Consider the following 18,053-nt stretch of genomic DNA (forward strand, 5'->3'; position numbering starts at 1 on the left):
TTTATTACAGTGATAAACGAGTGTTTTACGATTTGCGAATGCTCCACGACCGCCAAAAAAAGAGTGAAAAAAAAAACAAAAGACCAAAAAATCATTTCTGACAACAGAAAATAGAAGAAATTTTTGTAAATTTATTAAAAAATCTTATTATTTTATACTCAATTTTTCGAATTAGTCGGGAATTCAGTAGAATTTTGCAAATTCTCATGGGACATCAGCGAAAAAAAGTGCAATTCGAAAAACTGTGAAAACATGTAAAAATCGAAACCCATCGAGTTTCAAGAAAATCGATCTGGTTTGCACACTTGTTTGCGACTCCGACACCCTGTACATGCACCGATATGATATATATTCGAGGAACAGACACAAATACGCGGAGTTAAAGCTCGACATGAACTTCTCGCTTACTCCTCGTTCGGTATAAACTAAATTCCCTTCGAAATTGGTATATCCCAAGCTCAGTTAGTCGACCAATGGAGAATGGAAACGAACTCCCTTGCGATAGGGATTGTACACGTTACACGTTTATTCTCAGCTGAGAAGCAGAAGGACACATGTCTCGTTATTTGAAGCATTGAAACGTGTAAATTAGGTCCCTGCGGTTCGTAACTGTTGCATTTCATTTTGTGCTCATTTTCAAGTAACAGTGGCAGAGCTGTTCGTACATAGAAAAATTTCAATAATAATACACGTCCAATAATAAAAGTATCGAAAGCAATTTTTATGAAAATCCCATATCGGAGCTATTATTTTCCATGAAAAAGTAAAAAAACTATTAAAAACACAAAAATAGTGTGCAAAAATAGCAATAAAATATTTTCGTGGTTCAATCGACATTTATAATTGAAGTGATTCATCACGATATTGACAAAAAAAAGATCGGAAACTCGGCGCTGCACGACAGGAAGATTGCTAGAAAAAAAAACCACTGAATTTTGAGGGCAGAAAGGTAGTGAGTACCCTTTCAAAAGGGAAGTAAAAAAAAAGAGAAGTGGAAGAATTGCCAAGTCCTGCCACGAGAGGGCGTGAGTTGGTAGTAAAAAAAGGGAGAGAAAAAAGGATTCGGGAGACAGAATAGAGCGCGTTGGTCATTTCGTAAAGCCCCGGAGGGACTCGGATATTCCGAAGCACGAATTTATTCGGAATCGAACAATGCTCCATCGTCGATTTCCATCGTTCTTTTCTTTCTTGTTTTATGTATTTTTTTCCATGTTTTTTTCCCCTTTCAGCGCGTGACACCCGATTTCTCTGGTTTCTTTGTATTTTAACCACCCTCTCTCGATATCCGTCAGTTATTTTCGAACGAGAAAAAAAAAAAATAAACGACTCAAAAGTCGCGGTATACAATTTTGAACGGTTCCACCCTTCTTTTTTGTTTCCTTGCCGCACCAAGAAAAATGAAGAAAAAAAATATCGTTATTCTTTCATCGTTCTCGATGTTATTTATATAATGGTGAAAATGGAATTGAAGAAAATATGATAAAACTCGTTAGCGATGTGGAAGCAAGGACTCGACTGTCCATTTATTCTTTCGATTCGGTGAGCATCCTACCGTCATCTCGGCTAAGCACCGAGTTTATTGCCGTTGACACAGCATGTTTTTCGTATCGACGAGCTCGCTCGCGAGTGCTGAGCTCGGCATTTTCAGGCGTTGTACGGAGAACCGTGCACCAAAGCCACGGACACGCTTCCGGATATCACGCTGTAATTTATATTTTAATGTGCCGAAACGGATCCGAGGATACAAAAACAACGAAAGTTCCCCACGGTGGATAGCAGCCATCAAAACATCTCCGTCGTTTCTCAGCTTCGATATTCTCGCTCTGTTTTCCCCATTTTACTGAACTTATCCACTCTTGAAATAACATTTTACGCACCGCACAATCCACCAAATTCGCGGTCACGTAATAACCAAAAAATTACGAAGCCGGTGCTGCTGCACTCACGTAAATATCGACACGAGGAATATCATTCGCAGCCTCCGGTTTGAGAACCCTACTGGATTTCAGTCGGGCGGTCTCTTCATCCGATAAAATAGACGTACATGAAAACGACTCGGCGTATATACGCCGATCGAGATGAATCAATACATACATATGTTCACGCGTATAACACACATACATTATTGCGATGGACGGTGAGCAGGATGAAGAATGGCTTGTTCGTCCTCGATCGAGTGTGCACTCGCATAAAGCGTACATCGTGCATACTCATTCGTCCGCGCTCCGTCCCTTTCCTTTTCCCCCCATCGAGTTTTCGTATTCGCATGCAAAACTAAAAAGTAAAAAAACACGAAAAAAAAGAAAAAGCGAAGGGAGAAGAAACGGAACACGCGTATATACATATGGATGATACGGAGAAGAGCGTGAGTGAGAGATGGATAAATGGATTTACATATTTCATGGAAATATCAAGAATAATGAAAGTGTACTTGAGAGCCGTGGAGATGCACTTTAATAGAAAATACGTCGGTAGGGACGGGAGACAGCGGAGCGAGGCAAAATTGGGTGAAAAAAATGTTCCTCTTATTCCGAAATATTTATGGAATCGTGCGAGTTATCAGGTTTACCGTGTGACGAAAATATATGAGAAAAATGCAAATGCAACGAGATAAGAATTCGTATTTGTATAGATACATGCATTCGTGGTTCGCATATATATGCAAATTTTGCCAGCTCGAATCCAGTCACACTATAAATCGAGTCTTTCCAGACAGAGCAACGTAAATTCGGTCCATTTGGTGATAAATTTAAGCCAACTACGCCCTTTCGCTGAATATTATTCGCGTATAGATATTTAACTATGGAAATGTTGCGTCGGTGTATATTCATTCGTGGATTTACGAACATCAGAACCCGAGGATGACCAACCGATCATTTCGAAACGCGGATTCCGCGCTCGCGCCGAATCGAGCTATGTATTTCCGTTATATACGGGCTCAGGACGATCGAGGACTTGTCCCATCTCTCGCTACACGCGACCCTGAATCGAGTCCCGTAACTAGATCCTCCATAAACCAATCTCAATCTCCCTCGTGCTTGCATCTTCGATTTTTTTTTTTTTTTTTTACTTTTCTCTCATTCCGGACGCCATCTGCCACGTTTTTATTATTTTCAGGTAATCAGAGAGTCGGTAAAAGAGAAATGTAAGAGCGGCCTTGCTGGAAGGGGCGGGAAAATTGCGCGATTAGCTGCGATTTAATCTGTCGATAAAGCTTTAACATTTGAGGAGCTCTTCGAAAAATCAACGTTTAATCATTTTTATATCGTCCGCGAAAAAAAATCATAAAATTTTCCCAAAAAAACTGAAACGTTTATTTGGAGTCGCGTAAAATTTTCTCGCTTCGTTGGAAAGATCGAAAAATGTCACGTAAATGTTAACAAAAAGACGCGAGCCGAGGTAGGGTGGCAAAATAAAAAAGGGGAAAAAGGGAGGAATGAAAATAGCGGGAAAGGTAAGAAAGAGTCGGGCGAGTGTGAGGAAAGAAGAAAATAAACCCTCATGCGGAAAACTCGTTTCATCTCCATACAGAGGTCTCTACGTGTTCACTCGCCTGGTAGAAAATCGTTCCTCTTTTTTTCTGTTTTTTTCCTTTTTGCTTTTTCACGCTCCTGCTGCTCGCTCTCCGAGTCGAAGTACCACGAAGTGGATTTAAGGGCCGTGTCCCTCCTTTTCTTCTTTCTTCCATTCTTTCTTCCTCCTCGTCGCATGCGAGATGGTCTTTTTGATTTATCGCCCCTTACCATATATCTATACATGCCTCTATATAAATTTTACACTTCCATTTACATAGTCCCGACGATATACATATTTGAGTACACGTAAAGTTGTATATATTTATCTTTCAAGCACGTTCCCATCGGCTCCCAATGGCGAAAATTGAAGTTTCCACATTTTCTATTAATTTTCCAAATATTCCGCGAACCTCGTTTTCCAAGGAAAATCCACATCAGGATTTTTCGACTATTACAAAATAACTGCATATTGCACTCGGTTTTCTCTGATCCAAAAAATAAGTGCACGAAGGATGAAAGCAGCTATTTTCTCAGCGAAAGAAATCGTTGATTCACCTTTCTTTATTGGCAAATATTTCCGCATAAATAACGATTCGCACGTTTGAAACATTTCTCCCGACTCTGCATTCTTTCGATATTTCACTTTTTCATCCTTGAAGATACCAGCGTATGCTCGATTCACCAGGAATTATTAATCGATGACGAAGAGACCTAAGATAATTGGCCTGTCGCCTTACCGATATTTTAATTCGAATATACCGAGCGAGGCATACCATTTTCTAGGAAGACTTCTGACGCTTTAATATATCGTTAAGTCCTGCTCGCTGTACCGTATATCGCTCCTACATACGTATATATTCGTGTGATCGGCAGGACAAACTCATATATACATATTTGAGCGAAGATATGTGTATACAAAAGAAGAGGGTGAAATAACCGAGGCGAAAATTGTGAAATTGAAAAATATTGCGGATAGACCGCACAACGTTGGTCGGTGGTTGGAACGAACGTGAAAGAGCCGCGAGAGGGCGCGTTGTAAAGCAACCCCATCGATCGTCCAATCGAATCGGAACTCGTTACCGCTGACCCTCTCGCGTTTTATCCCCATCTCTTTCCTACAGCATGCGGCAGCATAGCTATATATTTCTGTTGAAAACATACAGAAGCGACTGACAAAACCCACTGTAGAGCTCGGGGAATTACAAAATGAAGGTTTAATAAGGTACGAGGGCGAAAGGTAGAGAGAAACCAACAGATCCTGTCTGCCATTCGCAAGCTCGTTTGAAAATCAGCGAGAGAGAGAGAGAGAGAGAGAAATGGCACGATGGCTATGATGGGGCAAGGGAGAACTGAAGGACGAGAGAGAGAAAGATGGAGAGAGGATTGATGCTCTGCCAATTTCCCATCAAATTTATACATATATTATGCTGTATCTATATAATAATGTGTGCGCGCGTGTGTGTGTGTAATTTCCTCCCTCTCTGTCCGTCTATCTTTTTTTCTCTCCTTCATCACCGTTTGGTAATTAACGAATCCAATTTTAATCGTCGCCCTGCCACAGGAAACCCGACGTGTATCCCACGAGCTTTCCGCGCAACCAAATTTTATATTATTACCCCCGAAGTGCGCTTCACAAAACCATTTCCCGCCAGATTTCATTGCTCGTCGGGATTCATTTCGACTGGGCTAAAATGAACGAATTAAACAACAAAAATGATCTCCCCAATGTTCATTTTCAAATTGTTTGATTTAGGGGGGATACCAGACCAAAACGGGCTACTGACATATGCTTTCGTATCTTTTGTGATGTTACTTTTTGGACTTTTAGAAAGAAAAATATATTTGGGCAAAAACGGCGCAGGGTCCTCGCAAGAGAAATGAATTTTTTTTCAATACGACTTCAATTCGTCTATAAAACGTTGATAATTTTCTTTTATATAATTTCCCATGGATTCGGAAGCAAAATGGACGGATCGCTAAGGAAATATTGCGTTGGGTAAGGGCCCCATGCACTTGCGTCCACTTTTCTTTACATAAAATCGAAAAATGGATCTTATTTTTCCTTGATTGTGGAAAAAAATTGTAGTTTTTTATGTGCCCCGTTTTGCCTCGATTTGCCCCACTTCAATTAGTTCGATTGGTGAAAAAAAGTGAAATTTGAAATAAATTGTTCTTCACATCGATTTCCAAAGAAAACGAGATTTGAGTCGTAAAATTGGTTTTTCAAAAAAATGGAGCATCAACCTTTTTTTGTTTTTCTGATCGATACATCGTTGAGCGTTGAAAGCGAATTCCATGAAATATGCATTTTCCTTTCACGTGGAATGACGCATGGATGTGGACATTGACGAGTGCTCGTCGTTAACGAGGCGTGTTACATTCGAGCTTTTTCCATTTTTAACTTTTCAACTCTCTTTCGATGTTCATTTCGTCACTCAGACGTTAATGAAAATGCAATTCCACTGAGGACGATAGTGCCAGCAGCTTTTTCGATTTCATTGAAGAATCGCGAAGCATTGATTACTTTCGCGAGGAATTATCACAAATTGCAATAATCATACTTTCAATCCTTTCTACTTTTTGTCACAATCGATTTTCGCCGAATTCGGTGAGCGAATTAAATTTCCCACGCGATTCCTTGAGCGGTCAACAAAAAATTAACATTATTTTCAAAATTCGAAATGGAAAATCACCAAATTTCGTTTTCACCACTTCTCAAAACAACTCTATAAATAAATAATGATAACAACTTTATTACCTTCTCTGAAATATCATTCACTCCCAATACGTTTTCGTACATGCTCGATCATTCGATGCTTCTGTTTACTGCGAACAGGATGATGGAACACGGAGATTTAATGTGCGCCCATGATTTTTAACGACCCTTGATATATCAGCCCCATCAGACGTCTGCAATATTTCGACATCGCGACGATGTTTCATCCTCACTAACGTAAAATATCGGATTTACTTTTATTCAACAGGAATCCCGAGGGCAGGGAATATTTTCACATTCGTATCTCATGTTTTTGGCAATTACGTTCAATTTAAGAATAACAAACAGAGTAATTTAACCGCCCAGAAATTGGACATCGCGACTTAAAACCGATCAGATTATTTTTATCGGTTATAATTTATGAGCAAAACAAAATCATTTGAAAGTATGAAAAATTAGGGTTTATGGAAAACATTGACAAATCCGGTACAATCGACCTGTCGCTGCGTAATTGAAAAGGGTTGGAACTTTCGTTTTATTTTTATTAATGCGAGAGAATTTAATTGCAACACCGTGTATGCAGATCGTGTGAGAAAACGAGCAAGCGCGCTCTCCCTCCCTCTCCGGGGGATGCTGGGGAAGGCGACGTGGCGAAACACGAGCAAGGAAACGATTAAGCCGTGGGCGTCGCGTATCGCCTTCGTGCCAGAGTAGCAAAAGCGGATATCCATTGTACAGGGCCCCTCTCCTCTTTTCCCTCTGCCTCGTCCAAAGCCCCCGGGGGCAGAAAAATAGAACGAATAAAAGCTCTCATTTTTCCCTCTGACCCCGATGACCTTGAATGCCAGAGGTTGGGTCACTGTTTCCTTTTCTTTATTCTCAGTGGGACAATAAACTATTCCTTATAGAGGTGACTTTTCAATACGTCATGCCAGTTTGTTTTTTTGTTTTTTTATTCGATTTTATTGAATTGGAGAAAGTGGAGCACGAAAAAATGGCTGTTTTATGCGAGTCATTTGAATTTTGGAATCTTCATTCTCTTCATAACTGGGATTCAGTGACGATTCCGACTATATTCGAATGTCCGATTCTCGATCTTGATTCATCAACGTCCAAAATAATTATTCGATAAAATCGATGTGAGAGAAACGAATTATTTTGAAATTGCAGAGCGCAACGTCACCGGGCGCCAGCAATGACGGTCTAACGAAACAGCAGATCGAGCTGATTCAACTGATAATGCAACAAACGCAACAGCACCAAAACGCGAGTCCAGCAGCAGCTGTGGCAACCCAAACATCTAAGGCCACTAAACCGTCCCCAAAGACCAGTTCAACCTCTCCCGCGTCGTCGGTCTCCACGTCCGGTAATTCAGCGACAACGGCTAATCCGAGCTCAAGCCCTAAACCGAAAGTGTGGAGCCACGGACAGGTGAGTTTATTTCAATTATTTCTTCATCAACATCGAATCAAAAAATCAAATAATTAATTCAGCTATTTCACCGAGTGACAAGAATTTTGGATGATTCGTTCAAATATTCAATTGAATGATAAATAAATTGAATTATTTGCTCAATTATTTGATTTTTATGAAAAAAATTGTGCTTAATAATAAAGATGAATCTTTCAATAAACTCGATTCGCATTGATCGACGAAAAATTTTAATTTATTTTCACTTCATTCAATTTTCAATCCTGAAATTATTTTACAAATATTCCTCGTGTCTCAATACCGAAAAAACATACCCAAAGTCACGGGGCTACTTGAATTTATTTCCATCAAAGTAAACATACGTATCGATAGGGTTGAAAGCTGAAAGGGTTTTTTTTTTATATCGAATGCCGTACACGAAATAGGTTTTGCAAGGCAGGCAGAGTTCTTGAACTACGACGAAAAGGAAGAGTGTGCGACAGAAGGGTCGGAGGGGCTAGGGTGGGGGGGGGGGGGCGAATGAATGAAAAAGTTTGGTCAATCGGAGAAACGTCATCTTTTCCGGATTGCAAAAGAAATCGCAATCAGCGATAACGCAGTCGGGGAAAGTGACTTGGACTAAGGACTCGAAAAAAAAAAAAAACAGGGGAAAGTACGAAGGAGAGGAAAAAAATGGAGACTGAAAGTATACGCCTTTCATGTTTAAGCTTTCATCAGGCTTGATTAGTTTTCTTCGCAGAGATTTTCTCCTTGCTTTTTCACCTTCTCTATCCGAGATACGAATCCTCTCACGTTATCTGACATTTTCAACGAATGACGAGGAAATATTCAAAGAAACTCACTAAAATTCCTACCAAAGGACAATTCCATTTATAAATAACGTGAAAGAAATCGTTTACTTTTCTCTTCGTTAAAAGCTTGATAGGCGAATCGTCAAGGGTGAAATTCCTGTCAGCAAATCTTTAATTTTCTGAGATGAGGATCTTTTGAAATTTTCACGCTTTCTTTCGTTTCCTTACTTCCGCTGAGATTTCCAGTTTTAATACCCAGAACCGAGCAGCTGCTATTTACCACAGCGATCCTCATAGATTTTATTGAAATATTTTCTACTATATTTTTCTGCTAACTCTGGACATTTCGGATGAAATAGAATCGGCCTCTATCTCGCCTGTTGTCGTGCAAAGCCTTGTCCATTATTTTTTGCGAATGTTCAAATTTGGTTGTATGCCAAAGGACGATGGTCCTACCACCTTAAATAAACTATTCCATTCCATTCTCTCTTTTCCCCAGTTGTGGCTCTATCTTGCTCTCCCCTCCTCTCCTGTCTCGTCGCCCAACTTCATTACGGTAATGGCATAATAACCAAGTCTCGTATTGCAACCGAGCGGAGAATCTTGTGCAGCCTCCGCGCCATCTGTGTACACGTACGTGTACCATATTATCCAGTTTCAAGCACCCCGTGTACCTAAATAGACTAGGAAAAGCGATAGAAGGTTATGCACCTTTGCAGACATATATTCCTGTATATAAAGGCAACATGTGAAGTTCTCGTACGTACAGTATATACACAGGGAGTTGGAGTACGAGAAAATCGATCGATTCCTCATTAATATGTATGAGATCTTCGACGCCGTCGATGGTGCTACAATTTCTTCTCTTCCGCCTGTACAAAGCGATCGTCCTTCTGGTAAATTTACCCAGAGAGAGAGAGAGAGATAAAGCAGGAGCAGAGAGTGGATAAAATAGCAAAACACTCGTCAGAGTACTAAAACACTTGAGAACATAGCAACGTGTCATCGCGCGTCGATTGATATTTCATTCTGCTCAAATAATGCCAACTATTTTTTTATTTTATTTTATTTTATTTTTTTTTTTTTTTGTAAGGAGAGTCAAGCATTGCGTTTCTGCAACTCGCTAATGCTGCGCTACAAATCAATTGATTTATTGAAAAATTCTGGTGCAAAGGCAGGTAAGAGTTGAAAATAAATTGCTTAATTGATAAACAGAGGGAACGATTCTGGACTGTTTGTCCTTGACGACTGCGATGAGTAATATGAAAATAAATGAGCCGAAAGTTTGCCAGAGCATAATTTATTCCCATGGTTAAATGGTAGGTGAATAATCGCTGATGTATACACGTAACGAAATAAGTATATATATTTGTGTTTTTTTACGCTGGAGAGGAAAACGAAAGATCGATCGATTCTTCATTAATATGTATAGACTTGTCTCTCGTTATCTTTGGACCGGGAAGCGCACGCTCAGGAAAGTTTCGCCCTCGCGAAAACTTTTTTGGTCTGTAGTCTCTCGTTCTTTCGAGTATGTTCTCCGTGAACAGAAAACCCCAAAAACATACGCGAATAGCACTCTCATTCCTTTTTTCACATTCTTCCGTCCTCTTGACTTTCTTCTTCCTGCTTTTTTTTTTTTCATGTTCGTCTTTCCTCAAAAAAGGAATTCAAAAAAGTTCGAGGCCCTATGACGTTGATAGTTTTTTTAAGGTATCTTTTCTGCGGGGCAAGACTCCTACGCTTTAAGGTTGTTGCCAAATTTTTGAGGTGAATAGATGTATTTAAAAATGTTTCTATTTGTCGATGAATATCTCTCGAATGTACTGTTTCAAGGGATAACTGAGGTTACCGAACCTCAGAGAATTGGAGAAATTAAATGTCGAGGTTGAGTAAAAATGTCGTTTCGTTGCATCAGTTGAACGGGACGAAGTCGTTACCTTCACACTTTTTTAATTGGATCATGGCCACTATTTAAAAATCTGCAGAAAAATCTGATTTTTTTACACAGCATAGAAAAATGTTCGAAAATTACGGTAAAAAAAATTGAGGGGAGGTTACCGAACATTTAAGCAAGAAAATAAGTATTAAAAATTGGACATCGTAGTGGCAGTAAATGGATTGTGATATTTCAATCAAATTTAAGGGATCGTAAATGCTGGAAAAAAAAAATTAAATCATATACGTATTCGTTGAACATTTATCTTGTTAATGGCGTTATAAAAATATCAGGTCACCGAAACTTTAAGAATGAAATCATAAATTAATTACGATTATCGCTCACGATGAATCGTTGAATACTAGGTTCGGTACGACATCGGCAACACCGCTCTATCAACTGTTTATATATATGTATATTGACGTATATCGTGTTTAGTTGTGACGTGCTTACATTAGTGTATCGGTACTGTACAGGCGTGTATACTTTCTCGGTATAATTAATAGAAAAATGTTTTTTGTTCATATTTATACAAATATTGTGATAACAAAAATATTTGTAATCACAAATAATGACGTAACCTCAAATTCAAATAAATTGTTGGTTATGTGTATCAAGTCATATGTGAGTGACAAGCTATCAGTTTACCGTTGGCAAGGTAGATATATCTCTCCACCAACAACAAAGTTGCCAAATCAAAAAGTTAACTAGTCAAATTTTTACTAATAATGATATTTTTTTTATATAACTGATAATTACAACGGACTAATTGATTAGTTATGTTAATTTTTAAATCTATAAATTTTGAGAGAATATAATAGCACCAATCCCTTATCATGACAAAAAATTCAGTTGTTCAACGCTCGTGTGGTGGGCATGATCTCATTAAATGAAGAAATTCATTTGAAATACGACAGTTCGGATCAGGACGATACATAGAATAATTTTACTACTTTTTTTTTTCACCAACAAGAGCAATTCCTGGACGGGCAGTCGTTGACATAATAACCTCCAAAAATGGGCGAAATAAGTAACGCGTACACATGCATTGTACACGTGCAATGTTCTATCAGCCTGAAGTGATTAAAATAAACGTATTTCTGAATAATAATTAATATTATTATTCCCACAATTGAAAATTTTCGCATCGTTCATCTGAACGAATAGTAATCATTCAGTATCTATAAGATGGCATTGCGCTGACGTCACTCAATGTATTAGCACAGGAGCTTCGTCGTTTAACTCCACCCTCTAAAAAAATTTAGCAATAACTTTAACATGGAAAGCCTCTCGTTTTACCAACTGCACGTGAATTTAGTTTCTAGTTTTCGAATTACATGTAAAATTATAATTGTGTACTTTTAGATGAAAAAAATCATTATTTCAACCAATTTACTAATTTTCTCGAAAAAAGCTTTGTTTTATATTTCAAAATAGTAAACATTTCGCAATAGCAGCTTTAGCAGCAGCAATGCACGGTTATAGTTTCAGCTTTTAACTGTTGGCTGCCCTGCTCAAGCTCGAGAGCAATCTGCAAGTCGCACTGTTTATATATAGGTATACGAGAACGCATTGATCGATGCGACGTTACCGCGTTTGCAGCCATGTCCGCCAGCAGAGAGAGAGAGAGAGAGAGACAAACTTCGTTTATTAATGTTCTTTTGCACATTGCAAGTGGCTTTTTTAATCGTAGTTTTTCAATGTTTTTTAACGCTTTTCCATAAGATCCAATGTAAAAAACTAATTCAATTTTCTCAGAAACGCTATGGTCGAAACCGTTGAAATTTCTCGAGCAAATAGTTTATTCGAATGTATCCACCAATTTGCATCAAAATCCCTTTATTTTTTATATATGGTACCGCTCCACCTTAAAACTCACGTGTTCGCGAAATGCACAAAGAAATGTTGCTCTTTGCATAAATTAATTCGTTTGATCTTTCAATTGAGGCCGCATTTGTTTTGTTTTTTTTTTTTTTTTAACTCAGACGTGCGTAACGCTCTCATTAGTGTACCCTTATTTGTACAAGTATACGTCATTCTCATCTGTTACCTTGGCCGTTACAACGTTGAGTCTAGAAAGTCCGAACAGTAAAATGCGAAGAAGAAAAAGAGAAGGAGAAGAATCGCGGAAGATGCTGTAATACGAGAGATCCATTTCCGTTTGGAAAACGATGGTGGACTCGACTTTTCTCTTTTGCTCTTTATTCTTCTTCTTTCGTTGTTCTCTAGAAAATCCAGTAGCATATTCCGAGGGTTATTTCCGCACAAAACTACCCTTAAAGTATCTTCTGCTCTCTTCTATTTTCTCTCTCGTTTTCGATATACGTTGAAACTCCAATTTACCGATAAAATCTTGTATGGCTCGCCCTCTAAACAAATACCCACCCCTGGTTATACTCGTAATTTATTGAAAATTCGATACCCCATCGATGTATGCTCTGGAAAAATGATTTAATATTTTTTCTCGTTATTTCTTGTATACACGAGACCACCTTTGAATGTTTATTCGTTCGATGTTAATGAATTTTTAATTTACCTCCAATCGGCCAATGCGTCGATCAATTTCTCGCTCGAGGGGTAAAGCCTCGTTTTTAATAGCCCATAAAAATATTTCACGGTTCGGTCGTGTTTGATTAGGAAAAAAATCGCCAACCGTAGAAAAAAACGAATTGGTAATGAAAATTTTATATGAAAATCAAATATTGGCTGTATCATCGCTGCAGCCCTACAAGTTATGAATTCATAAATGTTTTACTCTTCGAAACCCACTTTAAAAAATCTCGTTTCCATCTAAATAACATTGACTAATGTTTATATGTATATTTCAATCACCCGAATGATTACTCAAAAGTTTAAACGATAAACTGAACAAGGTTCCTCGTCGAATCGATGAAATTACAGTGTGTACGAGCACGTGTGTTAGGCTCCTTCACTGGGGGTCTTCTTGGTACATATCTGCACATAAATATACATATACAAGTCCGAATCTAGTCCGAGGGAGCCTTAATTCGCAGGGGTCGACGGCGAGAACGAGTTTAGCGTCGCTTTTTCCATCCCCCGATGTCTGGTCTCTTTCGCACTCAGGTAAAAAAGAACGTTGATGTTCTTCACAACGTATCTTCTCACAGTAAACCTGTCAAACGAGGGGTCATATAATGGAAAACGTTTCTCGGTTGCTCGCCCGTGCGAGAGAATGGGCCGAGAGATTCGGGGTCGGAGACGAGTCGAGGAGGACCCCCAATGGATAATTCAGCCAGTGAAGAGACCCCCAGTAGACTAGATCTTTTCCTCTTCCTAGTCATCGCGGAAGCGACGAACTGACGCAGAACAAAATTATACTCTCAAAAATTTCATTGTGCTGATGAAAGAGATAAAGATACAGAGAGAAAGAGAACGACGGAGAGATGAAAATACTTGAACAACAGTTGTGAAGCTCCAATGGGAATTTCCGGGATTGAGGTTCGCCCAAAGTGACCAATGGCACAGCTGAACATTTATACCAACAGTTTTCGACCCTCCCTTCGAGAATAGAAAACAAAAACCTATATTTTTGTCTCTCGCTCTACACGAAAGTAACGTAGAATAATATGATTGGTAAAAGCATCTTCGCGGTTCAGAAGACAGCTGCGGATTCCTACACTTCCTACTCTCGTCCTTTATTTCGGGGTTGGAGGGGGAGGCTGGTCCTCGTTTACCCTCAGTGCTTCCTGCTCCTCCGGAATCTTCAGTACGTTGTACGCTTTTTTGAGTCTCCTTTTCTTACTTTTTTAAAGGGACTATCACATCGGAAGCTCTTTCTCGTGGCACACGTGACGGGGTCACCTTTAAAGGGGAAAATATACTTTTAAAGGGGTAGCCAAAAATGACAGTTCTTCTGACGATTTATTTGTGATTCTTTCACGTCGTTGTTTTTTTTCCTCTTACGCGCTCGCTCTCTCTCTCTCTCTCTCTCTCTCTTGATCTTTGGGATTCGGGGGGAAAGAATAGAAATCGTGAACCGTTATGACGGAAGTATTTTGAGAGGGTTAAAACACCCTGAAGAACGTCCGTACCAGAATCCTCTGTCGTTTTCTCCTCGCTCTCGTTTACTCTTCTCGTGTGTATACACGCGGACATAGCAACGCAGTAACCAGGTGCTCCGAGCCAGGAATCCGGAAATTAAATTTCTATTATTGCATTCCTGATACAGTGCAGGGCACACGGAAAAAATCCCTTTTGACGCTCCACCCGTAACTTGGCAACCAATGATAACTCGCTTCCCACTTCTTTTAATAAAACACATAACTGCTATTTTTCTGTGCGCGTCTCCACTTTTATTTATAATTGATCCAATAATTGCAATAAGTTTTCATCAATCGTTACTGCAATTATTTCTGTTTTCGAACTTCATTAATGTCGAAACATGAGAAAATGCACTATGCTCTTGTGCACCGAAAATATTTTTTCGTTCGCTACACAAAAATCATAGTTATTGAACCTCGGGTTCTCAGAAAACTTAATTCCAACCAATTATTTCATGGAACTGAAACGGGCTGGAAGGAGGATTCATTTGCTTTGACTCTCATTAAATTTTCTTCGAAATCAGAGAGAGTTGGTCTGCTCGATTTTTATTTAAATTTTCCGTTGCATAGAAGGAAAAAAAGGAAAGTTTTCGAGGAAAAAAATTCCACGGGAAGGGTTCTGCGTCGTGAATATGCGAGGAATATTATTTGATGAATATTTCATAAATTTTCATATTTCTCGGAATTAAGAGGAATAAGTATGTAAAGTATGGAATGTTAAAATCGATCGAATTATCTGGATGACGTAATTTCCCATGAAAAATGAGTAAATGCATTCTTCGATAATGTCGAACGAGTTCGAAATATTTCCTCGAGTTCTTGGAGTAAGGAGAATGTCCTTTTGCGAATTTATAAAACGATGTGTGTCTCGTTTGGTTGCATCCTCGAGAAAACGAGAAGCTTTTGAGTCGTTTTGAAAGGAGTTGAAGGGCACGGGGTGTGGGAAGCCTTCTGTACGGGGTGGACAACGAGTGCACACAAGAGTGGATTGTTCATACAAGACGTAATTGGAAAATACTTGGCGAGCCTCGCTTCCTGTCCAACGTTGGACATTTCTCTCTCGTTCTCTCCTTCCAGAGCTATATTTGTTCTTTCTCGCTCGCTCTTTCATCCCTTAGAGTTGTCGAGCATCGGTGAGCTTTCAGAGAGATGCTCTGAGCAGAAACGACATGCTCTGAAAATCCTCCTCGCGTTCACGTTGGTGTTCTCTTTTACCCTCCATCCCTCTCCTTTTGCACCCCTTACAAGCCTTGCGTCAATTCACCCCCGTGTTTGTTTGCTCTACTCATCTTTCTACCATCCTACGAAACTTTGAGCTCTTCCCACCGTCCGGAAAGGAGGCATCAAGGGGAAGAGAAAGAGTAATCTGAAGAATTCACAGCGATGACCAGCAGAGTGCGGACAACATAGCGGGCTCGTCGTGTCATAATCCATTGAAGCACGAACTTTGTCGCATGTTTTGTGGGACATCGGATGTCCTAGAATTTAATATTTTATTCCCCCACCCCGAGAAAAGGTCTCCGCTGCGACAGCCACGTGAACTGAGCCTTTTCGGTTTTCAATTCTTGCGTCATGTGCGTGTTTGACAACAGGATTCTCGTTCGCACAAAAACGGAAGAGGCATCTCGACATTCTGTTGTCCGGGGACATTGAAATACTCAAAATTGCGAAGCTTCCGGTATGTTTTTCTTCTTTTCTGCTCTCCTGGTTTTTGAAGTTTTTTTCAACCTCAACGTTAGCTGCAACTCCTTCAAGCCTCTTTACACGTCGTGTTTTCATCTCGTTTTTTCAGCTCCAGCAATGTCCCTTTGACGTTGCGAACCTCGCTGTAAAATGGTTGAGCGTTTTCATGAAAGAGCCAAATGAAAATTGGCCCCGTTTTCCACCTTCGCAGCCATTTTTTTCTGGGGATTTATTTCACACGCGTCATACGATCCTCCCGTTTGAACAACTTTTTCTTTGGCTCAATAGGAAACGAACGATTCGGGGATTATGGAGCGAATGGAAATGTTGGCCAAAATATTTTCCACCACCGTGTATCGCATCAAACTTCAAAACTCATACGTATTTTTGTGAAGACATCGCCTGCAACAATTCTTCTGCTTCTCCCAAACGTTCGACGCAAATCCAAACCGCGAAATCCAGAAGAGAAAAATCTTGATTTCTTGAATTTATTATCTACCAAGCCACAGTTCGTGAAATACCAATAACTGATCAAACCTCTTCGGCCGCCTCTCTCACTCTTTTTCTCCAGCATTACCAAATGCCAAGGTACGTTTCTCTCCAGCCACGTACTTTGTTCATCCGCACCTCGTCGTTAGCATCAAATTGAGAAGACTTTTATACGCGAGCTTGCACACAATCTTGCGGAGCTACATCCGATGAACTTTGTTTAACGAGAGAGACAAGGCAGCTGTCCTGCAATCAGATACTTCAGAGGGTATTGACTTACAAGAGTATATTATGCCTCAGAGAGGATGAAGCTGTTGTAAACGAAAGAGAGAGAGAGAGAGAAGGAGGGAAGGAGAGGATTTCGCCCTGCTCGTAACACCGAGCACGTGTTTCAGCCCTAGACATTTCTTATAACGCCCTCGAACTCGTATCACTTGGAAGCGAGTGCGCGAGCTCCATTTCTCATTCTACGTACGAAACGACGAGGTTAAGTCTCTTCGAAACATGTCAAAGTCTCTACAAATAGTATTCACCCGGAAATTTCAATATACGACCTACGCGAAAGCCGAAAGAGCGAAAGAGAGGAAGAAGGAGGATTTCATAAATCGAGCAATATTGACTTTCGCGTATAAAAACCGAAGGAAAGATATCCTAGAGCATTTTCCAGGTTCCGTATGGAAAAAAAAAGAGAAAGAAAAAAAATGTCGAGTATATCGCACGATATTGCAAAACAGAAATGGTTGTTTTCGAAATAATAAATGTTGAAGGAAAAAAAGAAAAAACGTCGATTCCGCAACGCTGTTTTCTCGTATATACGGGATTATATTTTGACGAGTAAAACGAGAAAGTAAATAAAATCGTATCCGCAATGGGTATCGCGTATTTACTTATACTCGTGTTCGTTGGATATTTGTTTTATGCGCTTATTTTTTCATGTGTACGAGGATAGATATTTTTCTCAACGCGTAGCTTTTTCACCTATGAATTTTGACGATTTCTTTTTTCGCATTTGTGTTGAACAAGATATGCGATCGCGTGCAATCCTCATTTTCATCGTCGTTACGAAAAATTGACAATAGAACGAGAAATTGGAGGCGAAAATTTGGTGTAAAGAGAGCCGAGGAAAAGATGAAAATGGAATGATTTTTACGCGGTAGCGGTTTTTCCAATCTTCTGATGAAACTATTTGGTCGTTACATTGCGAGGATGAGAAAAGCCAGGAAACGCTTTCGCCTCGTCGTAGCCGACGCGATACCTTCGTGGTCGGATTCAATTAGCCTTGTGGAAAAAACGAAAATGGAAGCGAAAATATGATGCCAAACGCTTTCAAGCGTGTTTCCTCGTCTCACCTAGCCGTTCTCATTTTTCTCCACCCTTGTTCTATTAGCCTCCGCAGCGTGCCTCATTTTCTCCATTCTCTCTTGACGAAGG

The 18,053-nt window shown here is 39.7% G+C and overlaps 1 protein-coding gene across 2 annotated transcripts in view; it reads left to right on the forward strand.

The window, feature by feature from the left end:
- LOC122412502 (uncharacterized) overlaps positions 1 to 18,053 on the forward strand; it is a 217,189-nt gene that overhangs the window by 155,809 nt on the left and 43,327 nt on the right. For both annotated transcript variants that reach the window (XM_043422064.1, XM_043422065.1), the window contains exon 8: positions 7,402 to 7,662. In XM_043422064.1, the coding sequence (XP_043277999.1) occupies positions 7,402 to 7,662 (261 nt within the window). The remainder of the gene's footprint in view (positions 1 to 7,401; positions 7,663 to 18,053) is intronic.

Source organism: Venturia canescens, chromosome 6 (genome assembly GCF_019457755.1).
Source record: "Venturia canescens isolate UGA chromosome 6, ASM1945775v1, whole genome shotgun sequence".
NCBI classification, from domain to species: domain Eukaryota; kingdom Metazoa; phylum Arthropoda; class Insecta; order Hymenoptera; family Ichneumonidae; genus Venturia; species Venturia canescens.